Genomic DNA, 26,600 nt, shown 5'->3' with positions numbered 1-26,600 from the left:
ACCCTATAGTTTAGAAGGCAGAGGGGGAGAGAAAGGCTCTCACAGAGACAAATCCAGACAGAGCCGAAGCTGAGATCCAAGTTGGAGGGCACTGAGGCAGGGGGCGGCGGCGGCTCCCCGCCTCCTGGCCCTCCGCCTTCAGCCTGGTGGCTCCCTTGGGTGCCCCCTCCCCTTCAGGTGGCTCCAGCTCCGCCCAGAGCCGCCCAGGGAAGGAGGCGGAGGAGGATGGCAAAGTTTCGACAGAAGTTTCTTTGTCACTTTCCCGGCTCGGCTTGTCCGGGGGGGCCGCCGCCGCCGCCCGCTCTTCCCGGCTCTCCTTGCCAGCTTCACCCTCTCCTCTCCTTGCCCCAAGCTCACGTCCTGACCTTCTCACCCCTCCAACCCCCAGAAGCCTCTCCCCGACCCGGAGCCGGTCCTTGATGTCCCCTTCTCCCGAGGCACTCTCAGCCTCCCACGCCTCTCTCCATCCAGGACCCCCACACACCTTTCCGACACTCCCCTTCTCCTCCTCCCCACCCTGACCTCCACTGTCCCCCAGCCCCCTTCCGCCTCCTCTCCCCAGCCCCCGCCCAGAAAACTAGCCCTAACTCAGTCACCACCTGCCCCCCCATCAGTCCCCCCCAACCCCCAACCCAGATCCTACCCCTGCTGCCTCACTTTCCCTCTGCTCTCCTCCTGGCTCAGACCCTTAAACAGCCCCCTCCCTGGACCTCGGACCCCTGTCTTGCAGCCCTGACCTTCCTCTCCCTTCCCCAGTGCCTCCCTCTAATCCTGTCCCCCCACCCCAAGCCATGCCCTGGCCTTCCAGCGGGCCGGCCCTGTCGGTCCTGGTGCTCCTGGGGATCCTGGCGGCTGTCATGGCTCTCCTCTCGTCGCAGCTTCTCTTCCAGCTCCAGGGGGCCCGTGCAGAGCTGTGGGGCCGCTCCCTGGCCTTGGAGGGGGCGGCTGAGGGGGCCGCGGGGGTCCTGCTGCCCTTGGCCTCGGCCTTGAGCGCGCTCTGCTTGGCACTTAACCTCTGCTCGCTCTTCTTCTGCCTCCTGCTGTGCCACCTTAGCGCCGAGCTCGCTAGGACCAGCCCAGACAGGTAGGCATGGGGGGGGGGGGCTGCTCCCAGCGCCTGTATCCCCAAGGCCACAGCATCCCTTCAGAACATGGCCCATGTTCTCATTAGGACCTGAGGAGAACCGAGAATGTCAGAGTTGGGAAGGCCTGGAGAACCCGGGGCAGCTAGGGCCAACTGCAGAAGCTTCTCCGTTAATGAAGCCAGTCCCCTCATTTTACAGAAAAGGAAAGGAAAGTCCAAGGGGTTAAGCGATTTGCCCAAAATCCTACCAGTTGAGAACAGGACCATGGCTTGAACCTCAATCTAGGTTCTCAATCTAGGACTCTGCCCTGAACCTCACTTCCTTTCAAAGGCCAGTCGACCTGCCCAGTTTGAGGCCCAAAGTGTGCAGTCAAGTGGAAAGAGAGCTGACTCTGGAGTCAGAATAGCTGCTTCAGATGTCTCCTCTGACTGGCCTGTCTCTGTGCCTTTGGCTAAGTCACATCACTTCTCTGGGCTTCAGTTCTCCCCAGTGTAAACTGAGGGTGGGAAGGGTCAGACTAAGGAAGGTCTCTTCCAGCTCTAAAATAAGAGTTGTCACCATTTACCTAACCGCCCAGTTTAATAGTAGTTCTTCCCAGTCATCCAGATCTTCATTCATGAGAAAGTTGAGGCATGGGGTTGGAGGGAGTGGGGAGGGAGGGACTGGAAACAGGTGGAGGAGGGAAGGGGAGGGAACAAAAAAAAAGTTGGGAACTTTTGATTCAGAGCAATAGATTTCCGAATTTTTCATTCTCTGAACCCCATTCTGCTCTTTTTAAAAAAAAATTAAATATTTTATTAATTTATTTTTCCAATCCTTTTTTTGGCATTTGAATTTTATATTTTTCTCCCTCCCTCCCTCCCTCCCTCCCTTCCCTTCTCCTTCCCCTGACAGAAAGCAATCTAATATAGGTCATACATGTATAAATCATGCTAAACATAGATCCATGTTAATTATGTTGTAAGAGAAGAATCAAATCAAAACAGGAAAAACGTAGAGAGAAAAAAAAGCATAATACATATGACAACTTTAAAAAATTGAAGATAGTAAGTTTTGATCTGCATTTAAACTCCATAGTTCCTTCTCTGGATATGGATAGTGTTTTCCATCACAAGTCTTTTAGAATTGTCTTTGATTATCGTGCTGCTGAAATGAGTGAGTCCATCAAAGCTGATCATCATTCAATGAACTCCATTATACTCTTAAATATTAAAGATCTCCCCAAAAAGTTTTTGTTAATGTGGGTTATGTCTATTGATATTTACAGTTTTAAAATTTTTAACTGAGGTCAATTTTTAAAATATTTACTTAACTTATTTAAAATAATAATAAACCCATTACATATTAACATAAATAGCATTTTATGATAAAATTACTCTGTTTTATAAAGAGCAAAACAAATTAGAAGAATGGCATTGTTTTATATATTTTCTCAAATCTCTTTAATGTCTGGTTTAAGAGAAACCATCTGGATTCTTTTGTCTGCTTCCAAATTCAATCTGTTGTGCTGTGTTGTTTTGGTTGAAGTTTATAAAGAAAACCTGGTCTCATGTAGATATGGAATTGGAAAAGGGAGGAATATATTAATAGGGAAATAAAGTCTTACTGTTACTGTAAAAATAGTGTCTTAGGGATTCCCAGGAGTTCCCTGAACAGGACTTTGAGAGCCAATGATCTAGAACAACCCTCCTCATTTTGCAGATAAGGAAAATAAGTCCCCCAAATGTTTAGTGGTGTGCTCAAGATGCCAGGACCTCAGATCCAGAAATGGAAGAGACTTCAGACTCCATTTTGCTAAATCTCTCTCATTTCTACAATTGAACAAACCCAGGTTCAGGGAGATGGAGTGATTTCTCCAAGGTATCACAGGTAGGAAACATCAGAAGTGGAATTGGAACCCAGTTTTTAACTTGAACCATTGTTGTTTTCACTATGGCACATTGCTTCAGGCTATAAAGTTAGAGCTGGGAGTTAATAAAATCACAGGGTCCAAAAGGGTTGAGATGATAAGGCCACTGCCCTCTGCCCTGTCACCAAGTTGTGGGAAAGACTTACAAGTTGGAACGTGTGTACATAGAAGGCTGTCTGACCACTATGGGGAGAGGACTGCCATTGGCAGGAAATAAGGATATTTAGCCTGGAAATTTAAGGGAAATAAGATTGTGGAAGAAGCAATCACAGAATAGTAGAGGTAGAAGGCACCTCGGGGAAGCTAAGCTTTGTCCTAGAATAGAATAATGAAAGGATGTGAACATCCAGAAAAAGAAGTAGGTACACAGTGGATAGTGTTGGACCTGTAGTCAGGAAGACTTGAGTTCAATGTGACTTCAAATACTTAATATCTGACTGACCCTGGGCAAGCGACTTAACCCTGTTTGCCTCAGTTTTCTCATCCATTAAAAAGAGCTGGAGAGGGGTGGCTAGGTGGTTCAGTGGATAAAGCACCGGCCTTGGAGTCAGGAGTACCTGGGTTCAAATCCGGTCTCAGACACTTAATAATTACCTAGCTGTGTGGCCTTGGGCAAGCCACTTAACCCCATTTGCCTTGCAAAAACCTAAAAAAAAAAAAAAGAGCTGGAGAGGGGTGGCTAGATGGCTCAGTGGATAGAGCACTGGCCCAGGAGTCAGGAGTACCTGAGTTCAAATGTGACCTCAGACACTTAATAATTACCTAGCTATGTGGCCTTGGGCAAGTCACTTAACCCCAAGGAACAAAAAAAAAAAACAACTAAAAAAAAGTTGGAGAGAGAAAGGACCAATCACTTCATTATCTTTGCCAAGAAAACCCCAAATGGATTCACAGTCAGACACAACTGAAAACAACTAAAGCACAAGAAAAGGAAGCAGTCATCACAGAGAGCCTACAATGACTTCACCAAGCACAGGTCCTACCAGATTATCTCATTTCTTTTTTCTGACAGGGCTTCTAGACTTGGATAATGCTCCAGACAGTGTATTGTTGCTGCTGTTCAGTCATGTTCATTTGTGTCCAACTCTTTAAGACCCCATTTTGGGTTTTCTTGGCAAAGATACTGGAGTCGTTCGTCATCTCCTTCTCCAATTGCTCTAGCTAGTTTACCTTAATCTCAGAAAAGCATGTGATCATTACTAGTGCTATCCTTTGGACAAGATGGAGTGATGCTGGCTAAATGGAACAAGTGAATTAACGTATAAAGCTTTTTGCAAAGCTTAAAGCTCTATCTGAATGCTAGCTATTATTATCATTATTAGATTATTAGAGTTGTGAATTTGGAGTTCATTGAATGACCAGACACTAAAGCAGTCATCAATGAGTTGATGTCACCTTGGAAGGAGGTTTTCAGTGGAAAACTCCAGGGATTTCTCATTGGTTCCGTGATGCTGACCATTTTCCATCAATGACTTAGATGAAGTCAGGGATGGAATGCTTATCTCATTTTTCACAAGATACACAACTGGGGGGCGGCTAGGCTGTGCAGTGGATACAGCAACAGCCCTGGAGTCAGGAAGACCTGAGTTCAAATCCAGCCTCAGACACTTAATAATTACCTAGCTGTGTGGCCTAGGGCAAGCCACTTAACCCCATTGTCTTGCAAAAAACCTAAAAAAAAAAAAGATACACAACTGGAAGAAATAATTAACATGTTGAATGGAGTCAAAATCTAGAAGTATCTTGACAGTTTAGACTATTGGGTCAAATTTAATAAGAGAAAATATAGTCTTAAAATCTTAAATTTTGTTTAAAAAAATTACCTTCATTCTAAATATGAGATAAGGAAAATGTAGGAAGACAAGTAGTTCATCAGAAAAAGATTTGGGGCTTTTCATGAAATGCAAACTCAGTGGTGTCTTGTTTAAACCAGTTTCTGGAATATCATGTTCCATTTTTTTGTACCATATTTTAGGAAGGATATTGATAAGGTGGAGTTCTAAGTAGGGGGACTGAGAGACTGAAATGTCAGCTGAATATTCCACAAGATGACTGGTTGAAGATATCAGGCTGTCTCATGTAGAGAAAAGACACAGTGGTTCTCTTCCAGTATTTCAACAGATTAATCTTGTTCTGCTTCATCCAAGAGCTCAAAGGACCAAAGGACATTGAAGAGAGGATTTAGGTTCAATGTAAGCAAATATAATAATATTCCTAATGATTCAAGTTTCCCAAAAAGAGAATGAGAGATAATGGATACCCTCTTTTTAGAAGTCTTCAAGTGCTAGGGCCAGCTAGGTGGTGCAGTGGATAGAGCACTCTGGTTCATCTGGCTTTAATTCTAGTCCTCTTTCCATTCCACTGTATTGGCTTCCCAAGAGGGTTCAACAGCCATGGATGTAAATTATAGAAAGGATTGCTGCTCCCTAAAAACTGAATGTGTTGCCCCTAAAGAGAGTGAGCCCCCATCACTGGAAGTATGCTGGATGATCACTAAGGGGGACTGTGTAAAAGTATTTCTGTCCAGGTAGCTCATCTCAGCTCTGAGATGTGTCCTTATTCTACCTCTATGATCTTGGGTCAGTCAATAAGCAATTTATTAAGCCCTAAACACTGGGAATACAAAGGAAGGCAAAAAACAAAACCAAAAAAAAAAAGGTTCTTGTCTAAGAGTGACAAACACAAGCACACCACATAGATACAATACAAGCAGGAAAAATAGGAGGTAGCCACTGTGGGAATACACTTAGGACATGTCATCTCCTCAATTTAAGTTAATTCAACAAATATTAATTAAAGAACTAGCAGACCTTAAAGTCAGGAAAGCTTGGATTCAAGTTTTGTTTCTGATCCATATTTGCAGTATTTTTCCAGGCTTAACACTCTCTGGGAAACCCCTTAAAGACCATGAGCTGAAAAAAAGGTACTAACCTGTATCGGTAGGAGGGAATGTTTTCCTCTGAAACTTCTAATTATACTGTTAGTATTTCATTATACTCATGAAATCCCATATGTATGCATGGGTACCTTAATTCTTGGGCCTCAGTTTCCTTATCTGTAAAATGAGACTACCGCATGAGCTGATCTCTTGATCATCCCATGTTCTATGTTCTAAGGACCTGTTCTGCTTTTCTCCTCCCTGGCTGTGGAGATCAGCACAGAAAGAGAAGTGAAAAAGAGAGGAGAATAGGCCAGCACCAAAGCACGGAAAGAGGATTTTCTGGTCCCCAAAACCCCTAGATTTTGAATGTTCCATTCTTTTGTCTGACTTTCTTCTTTCCACCTAGAATCAATCCTATTTGATGCATCTGTCATCTCTCTAATACCTTATGGTAGAGTAGATAGAGCCTTAGGTTTGGGAATTGGAAGATTTGAATTCAAATCCCTAAACCTAGGATGGAGGGGAGAGACTCAAAAATGGACAGAATGTCTGAGCAGGAAGGGATGATAGAAGGCACCTGTTGAAAGGGGGTGAACAGGAATTCCCTATTTAACTTACCTGATAAGTAGTCATCCAGCCTCTGCTTGAAGGCTTTAGGAATGACCTGGGCATGTTCTCCCTCAGCCAATGGATGTGGCCCATTCCACAACTTTCATTGTTAGGAAATTTCTTCTCCCATTCAATCTAGATCTGCTCCTATTTGGTTTCTCTCCCATTCCTCTTCCCGCCCCCCCCTTCTGGAGCCAAGAAGAACAAGTTACTGTTTTTGTTGTGGTTCTAAACACCTTGCAGATGCTTGAAGACAGAGATTTTAATTCCTCCTTGGGGAGCCATTACTGGCTATGACTTCAGACAGGGTTGGGGGTGGGAAGTTGGGAAGGTGTACATACCAAGGCCTCAGATTTCTGTGGGTCACCTTGCAGATGGAGCTAATGGCCTGGTGAAATCATTAACCCCAGGCCACTGAAGTCAAGGACAGAGGTGCCTGTAAGGCCACGTGGGAGATTCATGGCAGCAGGGCCAGACATAACTCAGTGTGAAGTAGAGGCCTGGAGCTCATTCCCAGAGTGGGGCAGAAGCAGCACAAACAGGATTCTGAAGTCTTGGTTGACTAATAAAGGAAGCTGGGGCTACACCTTAGCTTTAGGGGTTTTTGGGGGGGGGGTTTAGGTTTGTTTTTTTGCAAGGCAGTGGGGTTAAGTGGTTTGCCCAATGTCACACAGCTGGGTAATTATTAAATGTCTGAGGTTGGATTTGAACTCAGGTCCTCCTGACTTCAGGGCCAGTGCCCTATCCACTGCACCACCTAGCCACCACCTATACCTTAGCTTTAGAGCTGGATTTTAGAGGCCATTTACACCAATTGCCATAATTTTTACATGAAAATTTTTTTCCACGTAATAAAATCCATTTTTCTCACTTGCTCCCTCAGTTGAAAAGAAAAAGAGAGTCCTTTGAACAATTGAGAAAAATAAATTCTTGCAAAGTCTATATCCAAAAAATATACATCTCATTCTGCATCCTGAGTCTATTGCCTCTCAGGAGGTAATAGCATATTTCATCGGGTATCCTCTGGAACTATGGTTGGTCAATCAATGTATTGCTCAGAGCCCCTCATTTTATGATGAGGAAAATTGGAACACTCCAATGCAATAGGTGTTACTATTATCTCCATTTTACAGATGAGGAACTGAGACTGAGAGGGGTTAAGTGACAGAGGGTCACACAGGTAGTTAGGCTGCCAATCTATCTGCTATACCATGAGAACTTAAGAGACTTGGGAGATAGACTGAACAAGAGTGATTCCAGAATGAGACAAATATGACCTTCTTACAAAAATAACTCAAAATAATCATAAAGTCAGGGTGGTATAGATTAGGAACTGGCTTCAGAATAAGGTTCAATGTTTATCTCAGAAATACTGATTGTGTGACTCTGGGCAAGTCATTTCAACTCTCACTGTTCCCAGACAACTCTCTGGGCCTATATAAGTGGTAGAGCAGGGATTATTGACATTTTAGGAGCGAGTCTCCTTATTGAGAGTTACTTCTAACAGGAATAGTATCCCCCTCAAATGTCTGTGTTTAAAGTTTACAAAGTCATATGACATATATTCTAAGGTCTTTCCCAATTATGTCGTTCTATGTTCTAAAATCCCTTTCAGTTCTGATATTTTACATTCTAAGGACTCCGATGTTCTTTATCCAAAGGGTCCTTTCATTGTTCTAGTATTCCATGTTCTAAGGCTCCTCCCAGTTCTGAACTTCTGTGTTCTGTAAATTCTGGCTTTTCACCTAGTGGGACCTGTCTGTCCAGTTAATAATATGCTAATCTCCCTGGATAAGGCTCCTTTTATTTCTCTGGGGCTGCAGCTGATTGTCCACCTCAATGAAGGAATAGTCCATTCGTGGCCAAATCAAGTGACCAATTCAGGGGTCTCTGAGCCCAATTAATCCCATTCTGCTCAAATCCTGTTCTGGGAGGCTCTTTGTATCATTAACCTCAGTCTTTAAAAAAAAATCTCAGAAAGAGTTACTGAGTCCTGAAGTGCTCTGGACTCTGCTCTGTCCTTCTCCGGGAGTATCCCCCTGCCTCTCCCCTCCCTCGCCTGGAAGGCTAGGAACAGAAGGTGGCTTTGTCCCCATCTAGCCTGTCGCCCTGGATTACTCATTTGGGCTTTCCACAGCCAGAGTCTTTGTCCCTGCTGACATAGCGAGATGCCTTCCTTTCTCAACCCTTGTGCGGGTTGACTCTTCTCTCCTCCTCTCCTGGTCCTACAGATGGCATAGCACCAGGAAGGAATTCTGGGTCTGAAGTATGAGGACTCCTTACACCCCATTGCTACTCCCAAGTTGTGCCCTTACTTTTATTATTCAGTAACCTCTGAATCCCTATTGACCATCCAATGAAAGTTTTAATAGCTGTTGTCTGCTCATTTCCAGGGCATTCCCCTTCTGTCCTCAGTAAGTTCTATGTTTTGCTCCTGGACTTTCCTCCTCACCTCCTGCCCTCACACTAGGGGTCTTCAACATGTATATTAGTCCTCCCTTAAGCACCTTAACCTCCCAGTTCCCCAACTCACCCATTTTCCAAGACCTCCAACCCCATCTCAGCTATACCAAAAGATGGGCATACCCTTGATCTCTCCATCACACACAAAAGCACCATTTCCATTTTGGTGATCTCTGAAATGCCCTAATTGCATCATCTGTTGTGAACCTGCCTCTCCCTCTGCTTTACAACCCTGGTCTTCATTTTCACTCTGTCCCTCCATCCCTTGGTTCTTTTCCAGGCCATCATCCTTGTAAAATCTTGCCTCTCCTTTCTTGCCCATCTCGACCTCTTAGTGAACCATTCCATTCTACACTGTCCTTTCTTCCCTCCTTCCATATTCTATCTCTACTCTTGGCCTGCTGAGCCCAGGTCTTGGATTAACCACTAATTGCCTTCACACCTACTTACTTACTATTGAATGAAGGTGAAGAAAATCACAGAAACATGCTGATTGGATCCATTATATATTTGTGAAACATAATCTTGCTGGGTCTTTACTTATTTTGTTTGTTTGTTTTTGTTTTTGCAAGGCAATAGGGTTAAGTAACTTGCCTTTGAGCACACCACTAAGTATTATGTGGCTGAGCAAATTCGAACTCAGAGCCTCCTGACTCCAGGGTCAATGCTCTATTTACCGTGCCACCTAGCTGCCCCTAGATCCTTACTTCTACAAGACTATCCTTTTCCATTTCTCTAATAGGTTTGTTTACCATCCTACCACCACAATGGCTCTTTCAAACCTTCTGTGGTTCCCCTTCACCCCATTTTCTCAACTCAGAACTTTGTTTCTTATTTTATTGAAAATATTGAGACCATTCATTGAAAGCTCTCCTTCCACCCCTCCTCAACTCACGCAACTCAAATACCTTCCTTCACTATCTCCTCCTTTGGTCCCTATCTCACATGAAAAAAAAAATGTCCCTTCTCCTTGTCAAAGTGAACTCCTCAACCAGCATCTAGTCCATCCTGGCTTTTCCAGCAGATTGTACCTTTGTCATCTCCCTTCTTACTTGCCTTCTATCTCTTTCTTTCAACTGATTGCCTCCCTGTTCTCTACAAACATGCCCACATCTCCCACTTCTTCGAAAACCTCTCATTTTTTCCATCCATCCCTGCTAGCCCCCACATTATCCAATTATCATCTCAATGTTGATGAATGTCAAACCTACTTACTCAACTCCGATCTCCATGGTCCCTTCTCTCCTCTAAAACTTCCACCACCCTGGTCCAGGGCCTCACCATCTCATAATTGTGGATGATCAGCCTGACACTACTTCCTGAGACTCCCATTAGATCAAATCATCTTCAAGAAGAATAATCTAGGGCAGCTAGGTGGTGCAGTGGATAGAGCACCGGCCCTGGAGTCAGAAGTACCTGAGTTTAAATCCGGTCTCAGACAGGTAATAATTACCTAGCTGTGTGGCCTTGGGCAAGCCACTTAACCCCATTGCCTAGCAAAAAAAAATAAAATCTAAAAAAAACCACTAACAGACTGCCTTCTGTTAAATCTTTTTTTTTTTTTTTTTTTTTTTTTTTTTTAGGTTTTTGCAAGGCAAATGGGGTTAAGTGGCTTGCCCAAGGCCACACAGCTAGGTAATTATTATGTCTGGGCCGGTGCTTTATCCACTACGCCACCTAGCTGCCCCTAAATCTTTCTTTAATGAAAAAAAAAAAAGTCTTCTAAAGCACAGGTCTGCTATACAGTAAACTGCAGCGGCTCCATATCCCCTCTGGAATCAAAAAGAAAATCTTTCATTTGGCATCCAAACCCTTTCATAACCTGCCCCCACCCCACTACCACCTTTTATAGTCTCACACCTACAACTCCAAATATGGCTAGTCTTTCCACATTTTGACTTTCCTCATTGTGGTTTTAATATCTCATGTCAACTTAAGAAATTAAATGAGAATTTTGAAGGGAGTTTTGCAGAAACTGTAGAGTACATATAAAAAAGGTTAGAAAATCAGAAATATACAACATATACATATACATATATATATATAGTATTATTCAATATCAACATATTTTATCTTTCAATAACATAACAATTCAGATTTCTCATCTAGTACTAAGAGAGGGTCAAAGAATTTTCCACAGATTTTCCAGATTGTGGTGGAGCCATGCTCCTGACCCTGGATGTAGAAGGGATACTCTGAGATCAAGACTGATTTCCTTGTTGTTCCACAAACAAGACCCTCCATCTCCCAACTTCAGATGTTACCTCCTGCTCTCGCTCCTCAGCTCTGCATACTGACCTCCCTGGCTTCCTTCAATCCAACTAAAATCCTACTTTCTGTAGGAAGCCTATCTGATCCCCCTCAATGCTCAGGTCTTCTCCATCACTTTCCTATTGATCTTGTTTCTGCCTAGTCATCTTCTCCATTGGATTGAAAGTTCCTTAAGGGTAGGAACTGTCATTGGCCTCTTTTGGAATATTTCCAACCCTTAGTGACTGGCCCATAATAGGAGCTTAATAAATGTTTATTGACTGACTGAACCAGATCCTGGCTCTTACTCTAGCCCTCCTTTCTAAGGTTTTGTTTCTTTTTCTTCCCTTTTTTATTTTTTGAGTTGAATCTGTGATTCCATTGGTATTTGAGACTCCCCTTGAGGAAACTCTCTCTACCAATGCTGATAGCACATACTCTGTAATAGTTATGTAGAGCTGTCTGGGATCACTACGGGGCTATGTGATTCACCCAAACTCACACAGCCATTGTAAGTCAGGATCAGGACTTGAATTCTGGTGTTTTTGACTCAGGGGTTTGATCTTTGATCAGCTAGTATGTGTATGAGTGCTGGACTTTATATAAAGAATATGAGTTTGAATCCTGCCTCAGACACTTACTAATTACCCTGTGCAAATCACTCAACTATTCTGAGTCTCAGTTTTCTTATCAGTAAAATGGGAATATTGACAGCAACTGCTTCAGGGTTGTTGTGAGTCCCAAGTGAGATGACAAGGCAGGGCTTGTGCTATTCAGTCATTTTCAGTCATGCCTGACTCTTCACGACCCTATTTGGAATTTTCTTGGCAAAGGTACTTCAGCTCATTTTGCATATGAGGAAACTGAGGAAAGCAAGGTAAAGTGACTTGCCCAGGGTCACACAGCCAATACGTGTCTGAGGTTGGATTTGAACTCAGGTCTTCTTGACTCCAGGTTCAGTGTTCTGTCTACTGGGTCACCTAGCTGCCGCTATATAAACGGTGAACATTTTTAAATAGCCTACTTAGGTACCAGTCACTGTCTAAATGTTTTACAAATATTATCGTGTATTATCCTCACAATAACCCTGAGAAGTGCCTCCACTTTATAGATAAGGAAATTGAGGCAAATGGGATTAAATAACTTTCCCATCATATAGTTAGTCAGCCTCTGAATTTAGATTTGAACTCAGGCCTTTCTGATTACAAGCCTTGTTCTCTTTCCTCTGGGCCATCTAGTTGTCCATCAGCATCATCAGGAGCAGCCATGGCGGCGGCGGCGGCAGCAGCAGCAGCAGCAGCAGCAGCTTGATATATGTTCAGTATTCTGCAGTTGCTTCTCTAGGGCCTATAAAATGGCAGTTGACTTATAGATTGTCTCATTGACTTATAGATTGTCACAGATCTCTTCCACGATGATCTTTGCTGTTCTCTGAAAAGAGCTACAGTCTAGAACGTCTACTCTGATGAATTAGAAGTAGGCTTAAGTTGCACAGAGGTAAATGGCAATTATCATAGAACTGCAGTTCTATGATAGTTCAACCCCCTCCTATTACAAGGGAGGGAACTGAGGCATGGGGACTTTTAAGTGACTTGTTCCAGGTCACATAGTGAGTAAAATATTATAGTGATATAATAATAATTTTAAAATATCATAATATATAACAGTATATAATATTATAAAATATAGTAATAGCAATAATAAATAGCAATCATTTGATGTTCACAACAACCCTGAGAGGTAGGTGCAATTTTTATATCCATTGTATATAGATGAGTTCACTGAGCATCAGAGAAATTAAGAATATGAGGCAGGATTTGAATTCAGTTCTTTCTGACTCCAAGCCCAGCACTATCTACTGCCCCATCTGGTTGCTCCTAGTTGAGTGAGTGCCAGAGGTAGGATGCCAACCAGGTCTGCCCTGAGAAACAGAAAAGTGGGAGGCTTCTTCTTTCCTGGAGGTCTTCAAGAGGAGGCTGGGTGACCAAATGCCAGCTATGCCCTAGTGGAGATATGTGTCATATGAGATGGCCTCCAAAGTTCTTTGCAGTACTAAATTCTGCATCTGATAATCCTCAATATGGATTTCGTCCTGTTCTAGGAGCTCTGGGAAGGACATTGACAACCTGGAATGATAGTCATCTTGTGTGAAAAGTAATTGTCATGTCCTACTCGGCCCCAGAGAGCAAAACTAGGTATGGCAGAGTGGCTGATTTCACAGGATTGCAGAATCCTGGTTCTGGAGTTGACAACCCAAGAACCCATCTAATGGGGCGGCTAGGTGGCATAGTGGATAAAGCACCAGCCTTGGAGTCAGGAGTACCTGGGTTCAAATCCAGTCTAAGACACTTAATAATTACCTGGCTGTGTGGCCTTGGGCAAGCCACTTAACCCCATTTGCCTTGCAAAAAAAAAAAAAAACCTAAAAAAAACCAAAACCAAGAACCCATCTAGTCCAACCCCACCATTTTACAAATAAGGAAAGAGGGTGAGGTAGGTTAAGCTATTTACTCAAGGTTATATCAGAAGTGAGATATGAATCCAGAGCACACAGAAAACTTCCTAACACCAACAGATAGCTACTGAAGCATTAGACTACTTTAAGTGGAAGTGAGTTCTGTGTTACAGAAGAGCCTTGATCAAGTATTTGGACTCTAAATCTATCCATCTTGCCCCTTTGATACATTGCCTTCCTCCTTTAAAAACCCCTTTTTTTACAGGGCTGACTGGTTCCTATTGGACAACCGCTGTCTCCGGCATGTCTCCATTGGCTTCTTCTGCTGTGGTGTCTCAGTATACTTAGCAGGTAGGTGCCCATCTCTCCCCCATGCCCCATGAATGGGTAAGAGCTAGGAGCTATCCATTTAACTCAATACTTAGCAATGAGTGATCCCTGAATCATCCACTTCTCCTCTCCATTCTCCATCTAGGGTTTGGATATCCCCTATGTTGCTCTATAAGATAGAGAAGAAAAATGTAGGCTGGGAGGCAAGATAGTCATGGTCTGCTTCTGTGGGACCCTCAGACAGTCCATCTAAGATTCTCTTGTCCCTTCTTGTATACCAGGAGGCTGCTTGAGGTGATCTGAGGTTTCTCCCAGGCCCAACATCTATAATCACTTACATTTAGGGAGTGCTTGAAGGTTTATAATGAGCAGAGGGGAAAGGTGTTAAAAAGAATTTCCAAAGCCTAATAATTTTATATCTGATCCTTGAGGCAATAGGAAGCCACCAGAATCTACTAAATAGAGAGAGGAAGGACATGGTCAGATCTGTACTTTAGGATAGTTAATTTGGCAGCTTTGTGGAGAATGGTCAGGAGAGGGGAAAGGTTTGAGGCCAGTGGACCTACCCACAGCCTATTGAAGAAGAAGAAGGAAGAAGAAGAAGAAGGAGGAGGAGGAGGAGGAGGAGGAGGAGGAGGAGGAGGAGAGGATAAGGATGATTCCTTGCAAGAATATCAAGATCTAGAATCAGGGAGTATTCATCAAGTCTCTAGATTTGGGAAGAGGTAGTGTCCTCAAACTTTTAGTCTTTAAAAACATTTGGGTTTTCATTTCTCTGTCCACCCTTGCAGTTTAATACACACACACACACACATACACACACACACACACTCACAAACTTACACACTCACACTGACCTTTCAGGCATGATAAAGTTCCTATTTCTTTCCCATTTTTTACTTCATTAGATTCTCACATGTGCCTTGAGAGACTGACATTTTATAGAAAAGAAGTTTCTTTTAGTTTCTCTCTACTTTTTAAAGAGAGAAACTGAGACTCAGAGAAAGGATGCGACCTCCCCACTTTGCTAGAGCTGATCCCAAAGCCACAGCTGCTGAGGAAATAAGAGTTGGAGAAGAGAAAAACTGGAAATGTGAACTCTGATTCTAGCACTTCATCAATCCATATTTATTAAACGTCCACTATTTGCCAAGTACTGTGCCAGGCTTTGGGGATTAAAGAAGAGGCAAACGTTGGTCCCTGCCTTCAAGGAGCTCAGAGTTAATGGGGAAGATTACATGACTATATACAAAGCAAGCTATATATGAAATAAATAGAAAATAATGAGCAGAGGGTTAAAAAGAAACCAGAGGTTAGGCACTAGAATCAAGAGGAGGCAGAGCAGGCTTCCAGGAGAAGATGAGATATTTGGGGATTTGAAGGAAGCCAAGGTGGATAGTAGTTAGACCAGAGGGAGAACCTTCTAGGCACAATCATCCATTGAAAATTCCCAGAACCAGGAGATGGAGTATCTTGTTTATGGACGAACCAAGAGACCAGTGTCTCTGGATCAAAGAGTATATGTTGGGGAGTAAGATGTAGGAAGACTGGAAAGGTAAAAGGAAGTTAGATGATAAAGGGCTTTGAATGCCCAACAGTGTATAATGTATTTGTTCCTGGAGGCAATAGGGAACCACTGCCTCAGACTCCTATCAACTGTGTGATTTGGGGCGAGTCACTTAATCTAGATTGCCTCACATTCAGGGTCATCTCCAGTTATCTTGATTCCTATCTGGACACTGGACCCAGATGACTCCAGAGGAGAAAATGAGGTTGATGACTTAGCACAGCATCCCCTCACTCAAATAAAATTCATGTCCATGTCATGGCATCAACTCCCTGATATCATGGTCTTCTTCAAGGACAAAGGACAATGAGGTAGCTAGGTGGCACAATGGAATCAGGAGTACCTGAGTTCAAATCTGGTCTTAGACACTTAATAATTGCCTAGCTATGTGACCTTGGCAAAGTCCCTTAACCCCACTGCCTAGTCAAAAAAAAAAGACAAAGTACAAACAAACATCTTCATCATCAGGTGGCAGGGTACATAGAGAAGGTGCCTGGAGTTTTGAAGAGCTGAATTCAAATCTAATTTCAGACAACTTACTAGCTGTGTGATCCTGGGCAAGTCACTTAACCCTATTTGTCTTATCTCTTAAATGGACAATGAAATAGCAAATCTCTCTGGTATCTCTGTTAGGATAACCTCAAGTGGGGTCATGAAAAGTCAGACAGAAATGAACAACATGCAATAATTATACAGACATGAACATATCTAAGTTTTAGGAGTGGCTGAATGGAAGATGGATTGGAGTTGGGAGGGAGAGTCTTAAGGCAGTCAGACACACCAGCTGCTATTGCAGTGTCAGAGAAGAGAAAGAAACATATTTGAGAGATATTACAAAAATAAAATCAGCAGGACTTGATAGTACCGTGGATATGGGGGTGGAGAGAGAGAGAGTAAATAATCCAGGATGATGCCTAGGTTTACAGCCTGAAGGACTGGGAGAATGATTTTCCCTGAGTTTCAAATGTCTACTAAATATCTGGTTTGAGAAATCTAAAAGGCAGTTGAAGGTGTGAGTCTGGAGTTAGGGAGATTGGAGAAGGAAAGGTAGATTTGAGAATCATCAGCATAGAACATGGTATTTAAATCTGTGGGAACTGCTGAGAACACCAAGCAAAGTAGGATAGAGGGAAAAGAGAAGAGGGTCCAGGACAGAATTCTGAGTTTGTTTGGAGGACCTGATCTGGAGCAGAATCCAACAAAGGAGAAAGAGAAGGAGCAGTTGAATAAGTAGGAAGAGAACCAGGAGATGGAGAATCCTGAAAACCTGAGAGGAGAGAATATCCAGGAAAGGGTCAGGGTAACCAGGTAGCAACAGTGGCTATAACACCAACCCTGGAGTCAGGGGGATCTGAGTTCAAATCCAGCTTCAGATGCTACTACTACTACTACTACTATGACTGCTGCTGCTGCTGCTACTACTACTACTACTACTACTGTTACTAACTGTGTGACCTTGAGCAAGATAATTACTTAGCTGTGTAACCTTGAGCAAGTCACTTAACCCCATTGCCTTCCAAAAAAAAAAGTGGGAGAGAATGATACACAAGGGTAAAGGCTGCTGAGAGGTTGAAGAGAATGAGTATTGAGAAAAGGCCACAAGATTTAGCAACTAAGAAATCAATGGTTACTTTAGAGAGAAGTTTCAGTGGAATGATTAAGAAGAGAGACAGAGAGCTAGGTGGCGCAGTGGATAGAGCACTGAGCCTGGAGTCAGGAGCACCTGGGTTCAAATCTGATCTCAGACACTTAATAATTACCTAGCTGTGTGACTTTGGGCAAGGCACTTAACCCCATTGCCTTGCAAAAACCTAAAAAAAAAAACCAAAAACCAAGAAGAGAGACAGAGGAGGAAAAGTGGGTGTACCTATTGTAGATGGCCTTTTCAAGGGGTTTGACCACAAAGAGCAGAAGAAATATAGCAAGATAGTTAGCAGGGACCTCTCTGCTGAAGGTTTTCTGAAAATGGGGAAAGGGGATTTGTAGGCAGTAGGCCAATAAACAGAGATTGAAAATAAGTGAAAGTGGTGGTAACAGAGGGGGCAATTTACTGGAGGAGATGAGACAGAATGGGATCACTTGAGCAGGTAGAAGGGTTACCCCCCGGTAAGGAGCAAGACCACTTCATCATGTGAGAGAATGGTGGAGGAGGAGATGAGGAAGAGGGAAGAAGTGGGAGCTCAGATGAATGGCCTCAATATATTTCTGTAAAACATGAAATGTCATTCTCAGCTGGGAATGGCAGGGGAGGGGAGGCATGGGAACTTTAAGTAAGGATGATCAGGTTTGGAGTGAGCTGATAAGGAAGGTATAGGATTGCCTAGCAGTAATGGGGGCTCAGTTGAGGCTATGTAACATAAATTAGTAATGGACTCAATTAGAATGGTTGTGTCCATTTCTCCACCTTCATTTAGCAGCACAGATGTAGGAGCAAAAGTAAGGAATGGTGGGAATGATACAAAATTGAGACTTGGCTAAGCCTAATTAAGTAATATAAGGAGTGAGGGAGTCAAGAGAGAAGGACAGTAAAGAGTTGAATTGTTTGAAGTAGGAGTTTCCTGACTCCTGATCCAGTTTGGAACTGAGGGCCCAGAGAAGGCTCAGAGAATATCACCCAGCTCAGGATGGATGGAACCCACTGTCCTGACTTTGATTGCTAGTCAAAAGGAGGCCCCAGAGGTTATCTAATCTTGCCTTCCCACTTTACAGATGAGGAAACTGAGCTCAGACAAGTATAGTCACTTATTCAAGGAAAACTATGTCATAAGCACCACGATGTCAAGATTTGAAGTATGTCTTCCCATCATGAATGCACACTGGTGATCATCTTGTTTTTCTCACCGTAATCTTGGAACAAATCATGGTCCTTCTGGGATGCCTTGAATTTTACTGTTTGGTGGCTTATTGCAGAAGAGAATAAAACACTTGGTTTTTTGTGCTTGAGTTAAAGTTTGGGGATGTAGACTCACTTTCTGTGAGATCACTGATAGCAGCCATAACAATAGGGAATGTCACGCACTTCACCCTGCTACTAATAGCAATAAACAACAATAGCAAATTTTAAAATCACCAAAAAAGTCATAAAAATAGCAATAATAATAACTAATATTTATGTTGTACTTAAGGTTTGCAAAATTGTTTAATTCAATCCTCATAATAATGCTGCGAGGGACATGCCCTTAGTATCACCATTTTACAGTTGGGGAAACTGAGGCAGACAGCAACTAAGTGATTTGCAAAGAGTCACACAGGCCCAGCATTTTATATATTTCTAAATTAGAGGCCTAGACCAGAAGACCTCTGAGGCCCTTTCCAGCTCTAATTGTTGGGTCACTTACTACTTACTACTACTACTACTACTACTACTACTACTACTACTACTACTACTACTACTACTGCTGCTGCTGCTGCTACTGCCATTATCACTACAACTACTGCTGCTGCTGTTACTACTGCTACCCCTGCTGCATTGTTATTGCTACTGCTACTACTATTACTACTGCTACTTGCAATCACTATACCACTACTACCCCTAGAAGTAACATGTCCATTCCTTCCTTCCAGCTCTGTCTATCTACATGCTTCTGCTATTTGAAATGGAAACGGGAATTGTCAGCGCTTGTATCCTGTCTTCTGGCATAGTGGTCCTGTTAATCACCCTCACCCACGTACTGCTTAGGGCTTCAAAGGCCTCCCACCGTCATCTGCCTGAGCCAGCCCACACCCTCTATGAGAACAACACAACCCGCTCCACCAGGGACTTCTACAAGCAGGCCCCAAGTGGGAGGGTTCATCCGGATATCCACCGAGAGTTCTCTTACCCTCCTTTTCTGGAGGCTCAACCTCACCTGGCCTCCTCTACACTGCCCCCAGGGAATCCTGTGCGCGCCGAGGATGGTGATCGTGTGGCACCCCGGATGCACCGGACGCTGTCAGCAGAATCTGGGTTGCTGGGGTCCAGGGCCAGACCCTGGAATGGGGTAGCTCAGGAGATGAGGGGTGTGCTGAGTCGAAAGACAGGAAGTTCTGGGAAAGACTCTACTCTGGTGTGAACACTCCGTGGGGGGGAGCCCTCAATGTCTCCTTAGTCCCACCCACTTCAGGGGACTAAGATTGTGGACTGATGTGTCACTGTCCAAGTGTAGCTAAAGGTCAACTCTGGCACCCAGGTATCCCAGAGATCTCATAGAATCATAGGATTTAGAACTGGGAAGGACCTTCTAGTCCAATCTTATTTCCTCAGGAAAACTGAGGCCCAGAAAAACTGAGTGAGTTCACTCAAGGCCACACAGCTAGTTCATAGCAAAGCTTCAATGCATACATACCCTGGTCTTCTGACTCTAGAATCTCTAGAGAATACTACCGCATACTGTGGCTACTGCTGAATCTATCAGGTAGCGTCTGAGGGTCTTGATAGTCAACAAGAATGCACTGAGCCAGGCTACATTAAAAAAAAAATAGTGTCCAGAAGGAGGGAATTGATTGTCACGTTGACCTCTGCCCTGCTCAGCCCCATCTGGAGGATTCAGTTCTGCATGCAACATTTTAATAAGGACAGAAAAATATGATAAGGATGAGGAAAGGACTGGAAATCAAACCATATGGTAAACATATGAAGGATGTTTTGCCTGGGAGATTTGGCAGCTGTCTTCTAGGCTTCAAAATTTTGCCCTAGAAGGCAAAATTTATAGAAGCTCAGATTTTGACTGAGTCTCAGGTTGTCCTTTTCTCCCTCTTAGATTGATCTCAAAGTGCAATAGGCAATTTTGGGAAGGAGTGATTCTCTCGTCAGGTGGAGCTGGGATATAATCACTCTTGTAGAAAGGAAACTTTAGCCAAGTCCTAGGCTGGACTAGATGCCCTCTGAGATTCCTTTCCTCCCTGAGTCTGTGATCCTAATTCAACAAGCAAAGGAATAGTTGATGAGGTCTTAACCTGGCTAGAGGCCAGGCTCTAGTTCTCCATTTTTATATCAGAACCAGGAGATTCTTGTTTCCTTTATTAAAAACCAGAAAAAAGTAATCACCCCATTTTTAAAATGCTTGGCAAAAAGACAGTAGGCTAGCAGCTGGCAAGGTCATGCTCCAAGGTTCCCCATGTACTCTTTAGAGCTCAGGCCTAGCCTCATAGATTAGGGTTGGGTGGAAGAACAAGGAAGAGGGAAGGGGGTAAAGGAGGGCAAATTCCAGGTTTCACTGTGTCCCTATGCCAAAAGTAATATTCCAGACGTTACACTGACCCTTGGCACAAGGAACATGACTTACAGTAACAATTTCTTTATGTTCTTTGTGTTGGATTTGGCATTGGACTGGAGAGGTTGAGAGAGAAGGGAGAGGGAGAGGAGTGAAATGGTTTGCTCCAAGTCTACCATTTGCCATCATTCACTTGTTGCAGAAGGAAAAGAAACTGGAGAAGATGATGATGGTAGAATGGGAGGTAGAACTGGATGGGTATGTGTTCCTGAACCTGAGGTAAATGTGAGAGTAGGGGTTGGGTGACTAGAGAGAAGTGACAAGGTTAGTGACATAGGATATGGTAGAATTAGTGAGTCCATTATGAGTGAGATCTTGCTTGGGGGGCCAAGGTCAAGGGAAAGATATAGCCAAGGAAACTGCCCCATTGATCTAAAGGAGAAGATCTGGGCCCAAGAAACAGGGTGGGGGCCCTGGGGGGCAGGTTAGAGAGGGGGAAGTACCCCTGGACCCTCTGATTCTATTTTTCCTTCCTATCTTCACCCCCTTGCTACCCTCGGGTTCCCCTCACATTTTTCTCAGACTAAGGAAAGCATAGCTGATAACCAGTAAAATATTAAAAATGGGCATGAAATAAGAGTGAAATGAATGGAACCAAGAGAATGTTGTTCTAAGAACAATATTGTTCTAAGAATCACTGTGAACAACTAAGTTGCTGAATATTGCAAGTATTCTTCTCAACTACAAAGGACCTGAGAAGGAAGTTACTTTCCATCTCCAGAGAAAGAACAGATAAATAGAAGTATACATAATATTGTAACCTTCTCTAGTTTGGGGTGCAGAGGGTGGAAGGGAAACAGTTCAGAACTTAGAATATAACAAAAACATTAAGCATATGTCTATATATATGTATACATATATAGAAATATATAGAGATATATACATATTTAGAGATATGGATACACACATACATAAAAGGGGCTCGAATACACTCCCAGTGGAGCATGGGTGGAAATAGGCCAGGATGAGACATTTACCCACTTAAAGAGAATCTATGTGCTCTGGATTGAAGGACTTATGCTTTGGGGATACAATCCTTTCTTGATCCCTTAGTCACGGTGTTCTCCCTCCCTCTTCTATAGGACTGGGTTGAAAAGAATTGGCCAATTAGCCATAAAAAATTGTAGACCTTAAAAATATTACTCCATCATCTGGGACTCTCTCTTCTAATGGGCTGAGGGTGGAGGATACTACAGGAGATCTCTCTTTTGTAGGGAGGGATGAGGCAGTCCCTCCCACCCCAGACCCTTGGAGATGATAGCACATGCTATGGCCTATGCAAACCTGAGCTTAGTTGGATTTCTGGTCAACCTTTCTACTTTATATTTCTTTCCCTGAGCATAGGTGACCCAATAATGCTCCTGAGATGGATATTTCCAGCCTTGGAGGTAATTCCATAAGTTGAGAGATCAGAAGGTCCTGAGTCCCTCAGTTGGAGTGGGGTGTAATTTTACCCTCCTTGGAGTAAAATGAAACTCAAGATTCATAAATTTAGAGAATCCACGCCAAATATTTCCATGTCCTATTTGGGACCAATATGTGGTAGAGCATTCTAAGCTCATTTTGGTCTGATCAACCACAGTCAGACACTTAACCCTATAACTTGACCCTGACTTAGAGATGTCATTTTGGTCCTCTTCAAGAATGAAGGGCAGGTAGGGGCAGCTAGGTGGCACAGTGGATAGAGCACCAGCCCTGGAGTCAGGAGCACCTGGATTCAAATCTGGCCTCAGACACTTAATAGTTACCTAGTTGTGTGGCCTTGGGCAAACCACTTCACCCCATTGCCTTGCAAAAAACAAAAAAATAAATAAATAAAATAGAATAGAATACAGAATGTCAGAGCTGAGAAGAATGAAGGGCAACAGTCAATACACCAACCCTCTTTGGAAGAGATGACCACAGCCAAATGGTTGGATGAGCCCAAAGACTTGGATCTTGAGAGAGGTGTTTAGACATTGTAGAACTAAGTGAAGGTGAAATGGCTTGTGAGCCAGTCCTATTACAATGTCTCATATTTTAAGTATTCACCCCTTAGAAGTTAGTTTATTATTTCATATTTTAAGTCTTTGTCAAGGCATTCCTATGAGTCTTTTGTGATTTTTAAGCATTTCTTTTGTGTGGGGGAAATAAATAGCTATTTAATATCTGATCAACCTTGTACACTGGTATCATTTGGGGTTTGGGGAGACCCTAGATATGGACCAAATCTAAGTCTTTTGTATGTTATTTTCCTTGAAACATAGGGAGCCAGTGAATGTGAAAAAAAAGGCCACAATCTTCTCTGTAAAGGACCCGCTTCCCTAGGACTGAACCTAGTCTGTACATGAGACCGAAACTGAGGGTTCCTAACTGGGAGAGGGCCTCTCTTCTCCCCCACACCCCAGACCAGCTCTGGTCTTTCATTATACATATAAAATGCCTTTCCATATTCAGTATACTGAATATGGAAGTGTCATTTTGACATAAAACCTAGAGCTGAAAGAGACTTAAGTTTCTTTTTCTTTATAAAAAAGCTTTATTAATTCCTTCCATTTTTTAAAAATATTCCAATCATTCTTTACCTTGCTCCTATCAAAGACGCCTTTGTAACAAAGAAAAACAGTTGAGTAAACCTCAACTGACAAAGTGAGAGTGCAAAACTGGAAGGTCTTTGGAACAGAGCTGGTAGGGTCCTTAGAATGCAGAATGTCAGAGCTGGGAAGGTCCTTAGAAAGGGTGGGGGGAGCTTAGAACAGAGAATGTTAGAGCTTGAAAGGCCCTTAGACCAGAGCTGGGAGGATCCTTAGAATGCACAAAGTCAGAACTGCGAGAGTCTTTAGAAAAGAAAATGTCAGAGCTAGAAAGGTTCTCTTAGAACCCAGGATGTCAGAGCTGGGAGAGCTCTTAGAACACAGACTATTAGAGTTATAAAGTCCCTTAGAGCAGTGCTGAAAATGCTCTGAGAGGGTAGAAAGCTTTCTCAAGTTCATACAACTGTGAGAGAAAGAGAGCCAAAAACCTAGGTTTTGACTCCTAGCCAAGGACTTTACCCATTACTGAACTGAAGAAATAGAAAAACTGCCCAGCCTCCCATCACTGCTCTCTTCTTAAGATCATAAATATGAAAAAATATCCTCCTTATTTGTGTTGAAAGAAATGTAAAAAGCACAGTTTGTAGTCATTGCATCTTTTATATGGTATTTCTGCATGAGGACTTTTGTTCATTCAAAGGAATCTCATTTTAGGAGTGTGTCTTCTATTTGGGGGCAGCCCATATTGGAACAGAAAGGGAGGAAATTGAATCCAATGTCTTCAGGCTGAGTCCAGAGAGCCAGGGCAGGTCTCCAATCTCTAGAGTAGACTGGGGACAGAGAGGCTGGCCTGCTTGGGGAGACCACGTGGAAGGGCCTTGGAAAATGATCCTGGGTGATGGTCCCTGGAGGATGGGCAGGGCTGGCTGGCCTTCAGTATGGTACAAACATCCAACCTCCAGCCCAATAGATGTATCAAATTCTGTTTACTGGTTTGGAGAGGAAACTTAGACTGGCTTCTTGGATGGAGACAGAAACTTAAGGAAAGATTCTGGAGATCACCTGTTCACCTCATAGAAACAGTTCAAGGCTGGGTATCTAGAGACTTGTGATTCTTTGTCTACTGTCATGGGTACTGGGGATAGAGATACAGAGGTGAAATCAAGAAGAATTTGGTGGAAATTGAGGGGATACCCATCAATTGGAGAATGACTGAACAAACTGTGGTATATGTAGAACACTAATGTTCTTTCTATAAGGAATCACAAGGGATGGGATTTCAGAAAAGCCTGGAAAGACTTGCATGAATTGATGCTGAGTGAGATGAGCAGAACCAGAAGAGCATTGTGTACTGGCAGCAACATGGGGTGATGATCAACCATGAGGGACTTGTTCATTCATCAGTGCAATGATCAGGGAAAATTTTAGGGGATTTGTGATAGAGAATGCCATCCGTATCCAGAGAAGGAACTGTGGTGTTTAAATGAAGAACAAAGTTTATTATCTTCAGTTTTTAAAAGTTGTCTTATGTATTATGTCATTTTGTTAACTCTAATGTTTTCTTCCTTTTGGATCTGATTCTTCTCTCACGTTCAATTTTGATCTATGTTTAGTATGATTACAAGTGTGAAACCTATATTAGATTGCTTTCTGTTGGGGGGAGGGCCAGGGGGAAGGGAGAGAAGGAATAAAAATAGTAAAACTCAAAACTTTGCAAAAATAATTCATAGAAATTACCATTGTATGTAGTTAGAAAAACAAATAAAATATTTACATAATAATTTAAAAAAAAAGAAGAGTTTGGGTGAGATTCAAAGTATTATGACAGGTGGGAAACCTAAAAGGTGGTATTTAACATAATTTTATTTTTTTTTTGGCAATGCAATGGGGTTAAGTGGCTTGCCCAAGGCCACACAGCTAGGTATCTGAGGCTGGATTTGAACTCAGGTACTCCTGACTCCAGGGCCAGTGTTCTATCCACTGTGCCACCTAGCCACCCCATTTAACATAACTCTTAAAGTAAGCCAGGAAATCCAGGAAATGGAGATGAGAAGAAATAATATTTCAGAAATGGAAGAAAGTCAAGCATGCAGTCTAGAGATGGAAAGTCATGTGTAAAGGACAGCAATAGAGTCAATGGGGCTGAACTGTAGAGTTTGGGGAGGGGAATAAAGTGTAAAAAGACTGACAAAGTGGGAAGGATCCTAGTTATAAGTCTTGAAAAGGATTTTCTATTTGCCCCGACATAGGAGAACTCCTAAAGTGTGTAAGAAGTGTGAGACAGGAAGAAGTGAGCTTTAGGAAAATTACTTTAACAATTCTGTGCAGAGTGGATTGAAGGGACTGGTATACTCTAGAGCCTTTGAAACTCCAAAAGGGAGAGAAGTCATAGCACTGGAGAGAAGGGAGAGAGCTAAGAGGAGGGAGAGAAAAGTCTGTGTATGGCCCATAGACTTGGCAGCAACCAGAGGCAATGGTGGAGCATTGAGAATTCATAGACCAGAGCTCCTGAGAGAAAAGGTAAGACTCCTGTTTAATGTTAAGTGTCAGTCCGAGTGTCTAAGCTCTGGAACCAAGAGAGGCCCAGGAACAGCAGCAGGAAGTGGAGGAAAAAACCTGGACTTTGTTCTCCACTAACTACAACCTTGAGTTATGTTACCTATGTTCCTTTGGGGGAAGGGAACTGACTCTGGTAGCCCTTGGTTCTAGTCCTTTGGAGAGGATCCCAGACCAGGGGTTAATGTCACACATCTGGAGAGCTGTCTAAGTCTCTGGAGGAGGGGAAGTTAATTAGAGCAGGAGGATGGTGTTTCTGAATAAAACGGTACAAGTGTGGGTTTTTCATATTCTCAACTGAGCTCTTACTGTCTCAAGGTAATGCTTTTGTTTTGAATGCCTTCGTTTTGTATTTTCTTTGGGGGGAAATAAAAGCTGTCCTATATTCAGTGTATTCTTAGCCTGGATATTTGCATGGGAATTGAGGGATTTCTTTTTCTTTTTGGTAGAGCTGTATTCTGATGTTCCCAAGGGATTTCGAGGAGGAGAAAAGACGACTCACATCCTGAATTTTCAGCCTGTCTGAGAGCACAGGCCAAAGAGAACTTGACTGTGAGAAGTTCCCCAAGTCTAAAGCCTATCTGTAAATCATAGTTGAAGGTCTGGACTATGGTCTGCAGAAAGTCAGAAACAACCCATACCCTGCTCTCAAGAAGCTACCCTAGAGACAGAATGAGGAATTTCAGAGATATAAAGAAAAGCTTCCTGAGAGAGGCAGCTGTCCCAAGGT

General features: G+C 43.0%; 1 protein-coding gene across 1 annotated transcript; it reads left to right on the top strand.

The window, feature by feature from the left end:
- The first annotated feature begins 302 nt into the window (after positions 1-302).
- Positions 303-22,953, top strand: TMEM221 (transmembrane protein 221). Its single transcript, XM_074204694.1, has 3 exons — positions 303-1,084; positions 13,918-14,003; positions 19,114-22,953. The coding sequence occupies exons 1-3, from the start codon at positions 792-794 to the stop codon at positions 19,599-19,601; spliced, it is 867 nt and encodes a 288-aa protein (XP_074060795.1). The 5' UTR covers positions 303-791; the 3' UTR covers positions 19,602-22,953.
- Positions 22,954-26,600: the final 3,647 nt, after the last annotated feature.

The sequence above is a fragment of the Macrotis lagotis genome, chromosome X, assembly GCF_037893015.1.
Source record: "Macrotis lagotis isolate mMagLag1 chromosome X, bilby.v1.9.chrom.fasta, whole genome shotgun sequence".
Classification (NCBI taxonomy): Eukaryota; Metazoa; Chordata; class Mammalia; order Peramelemorphia; family Peramelidae; genus Macrotis; species Macrotis lagotis.
Note: the sequence above shows the minus strand (reverse complement) of the source record. Positions and strands in the feature narration are given on the sequence as shown.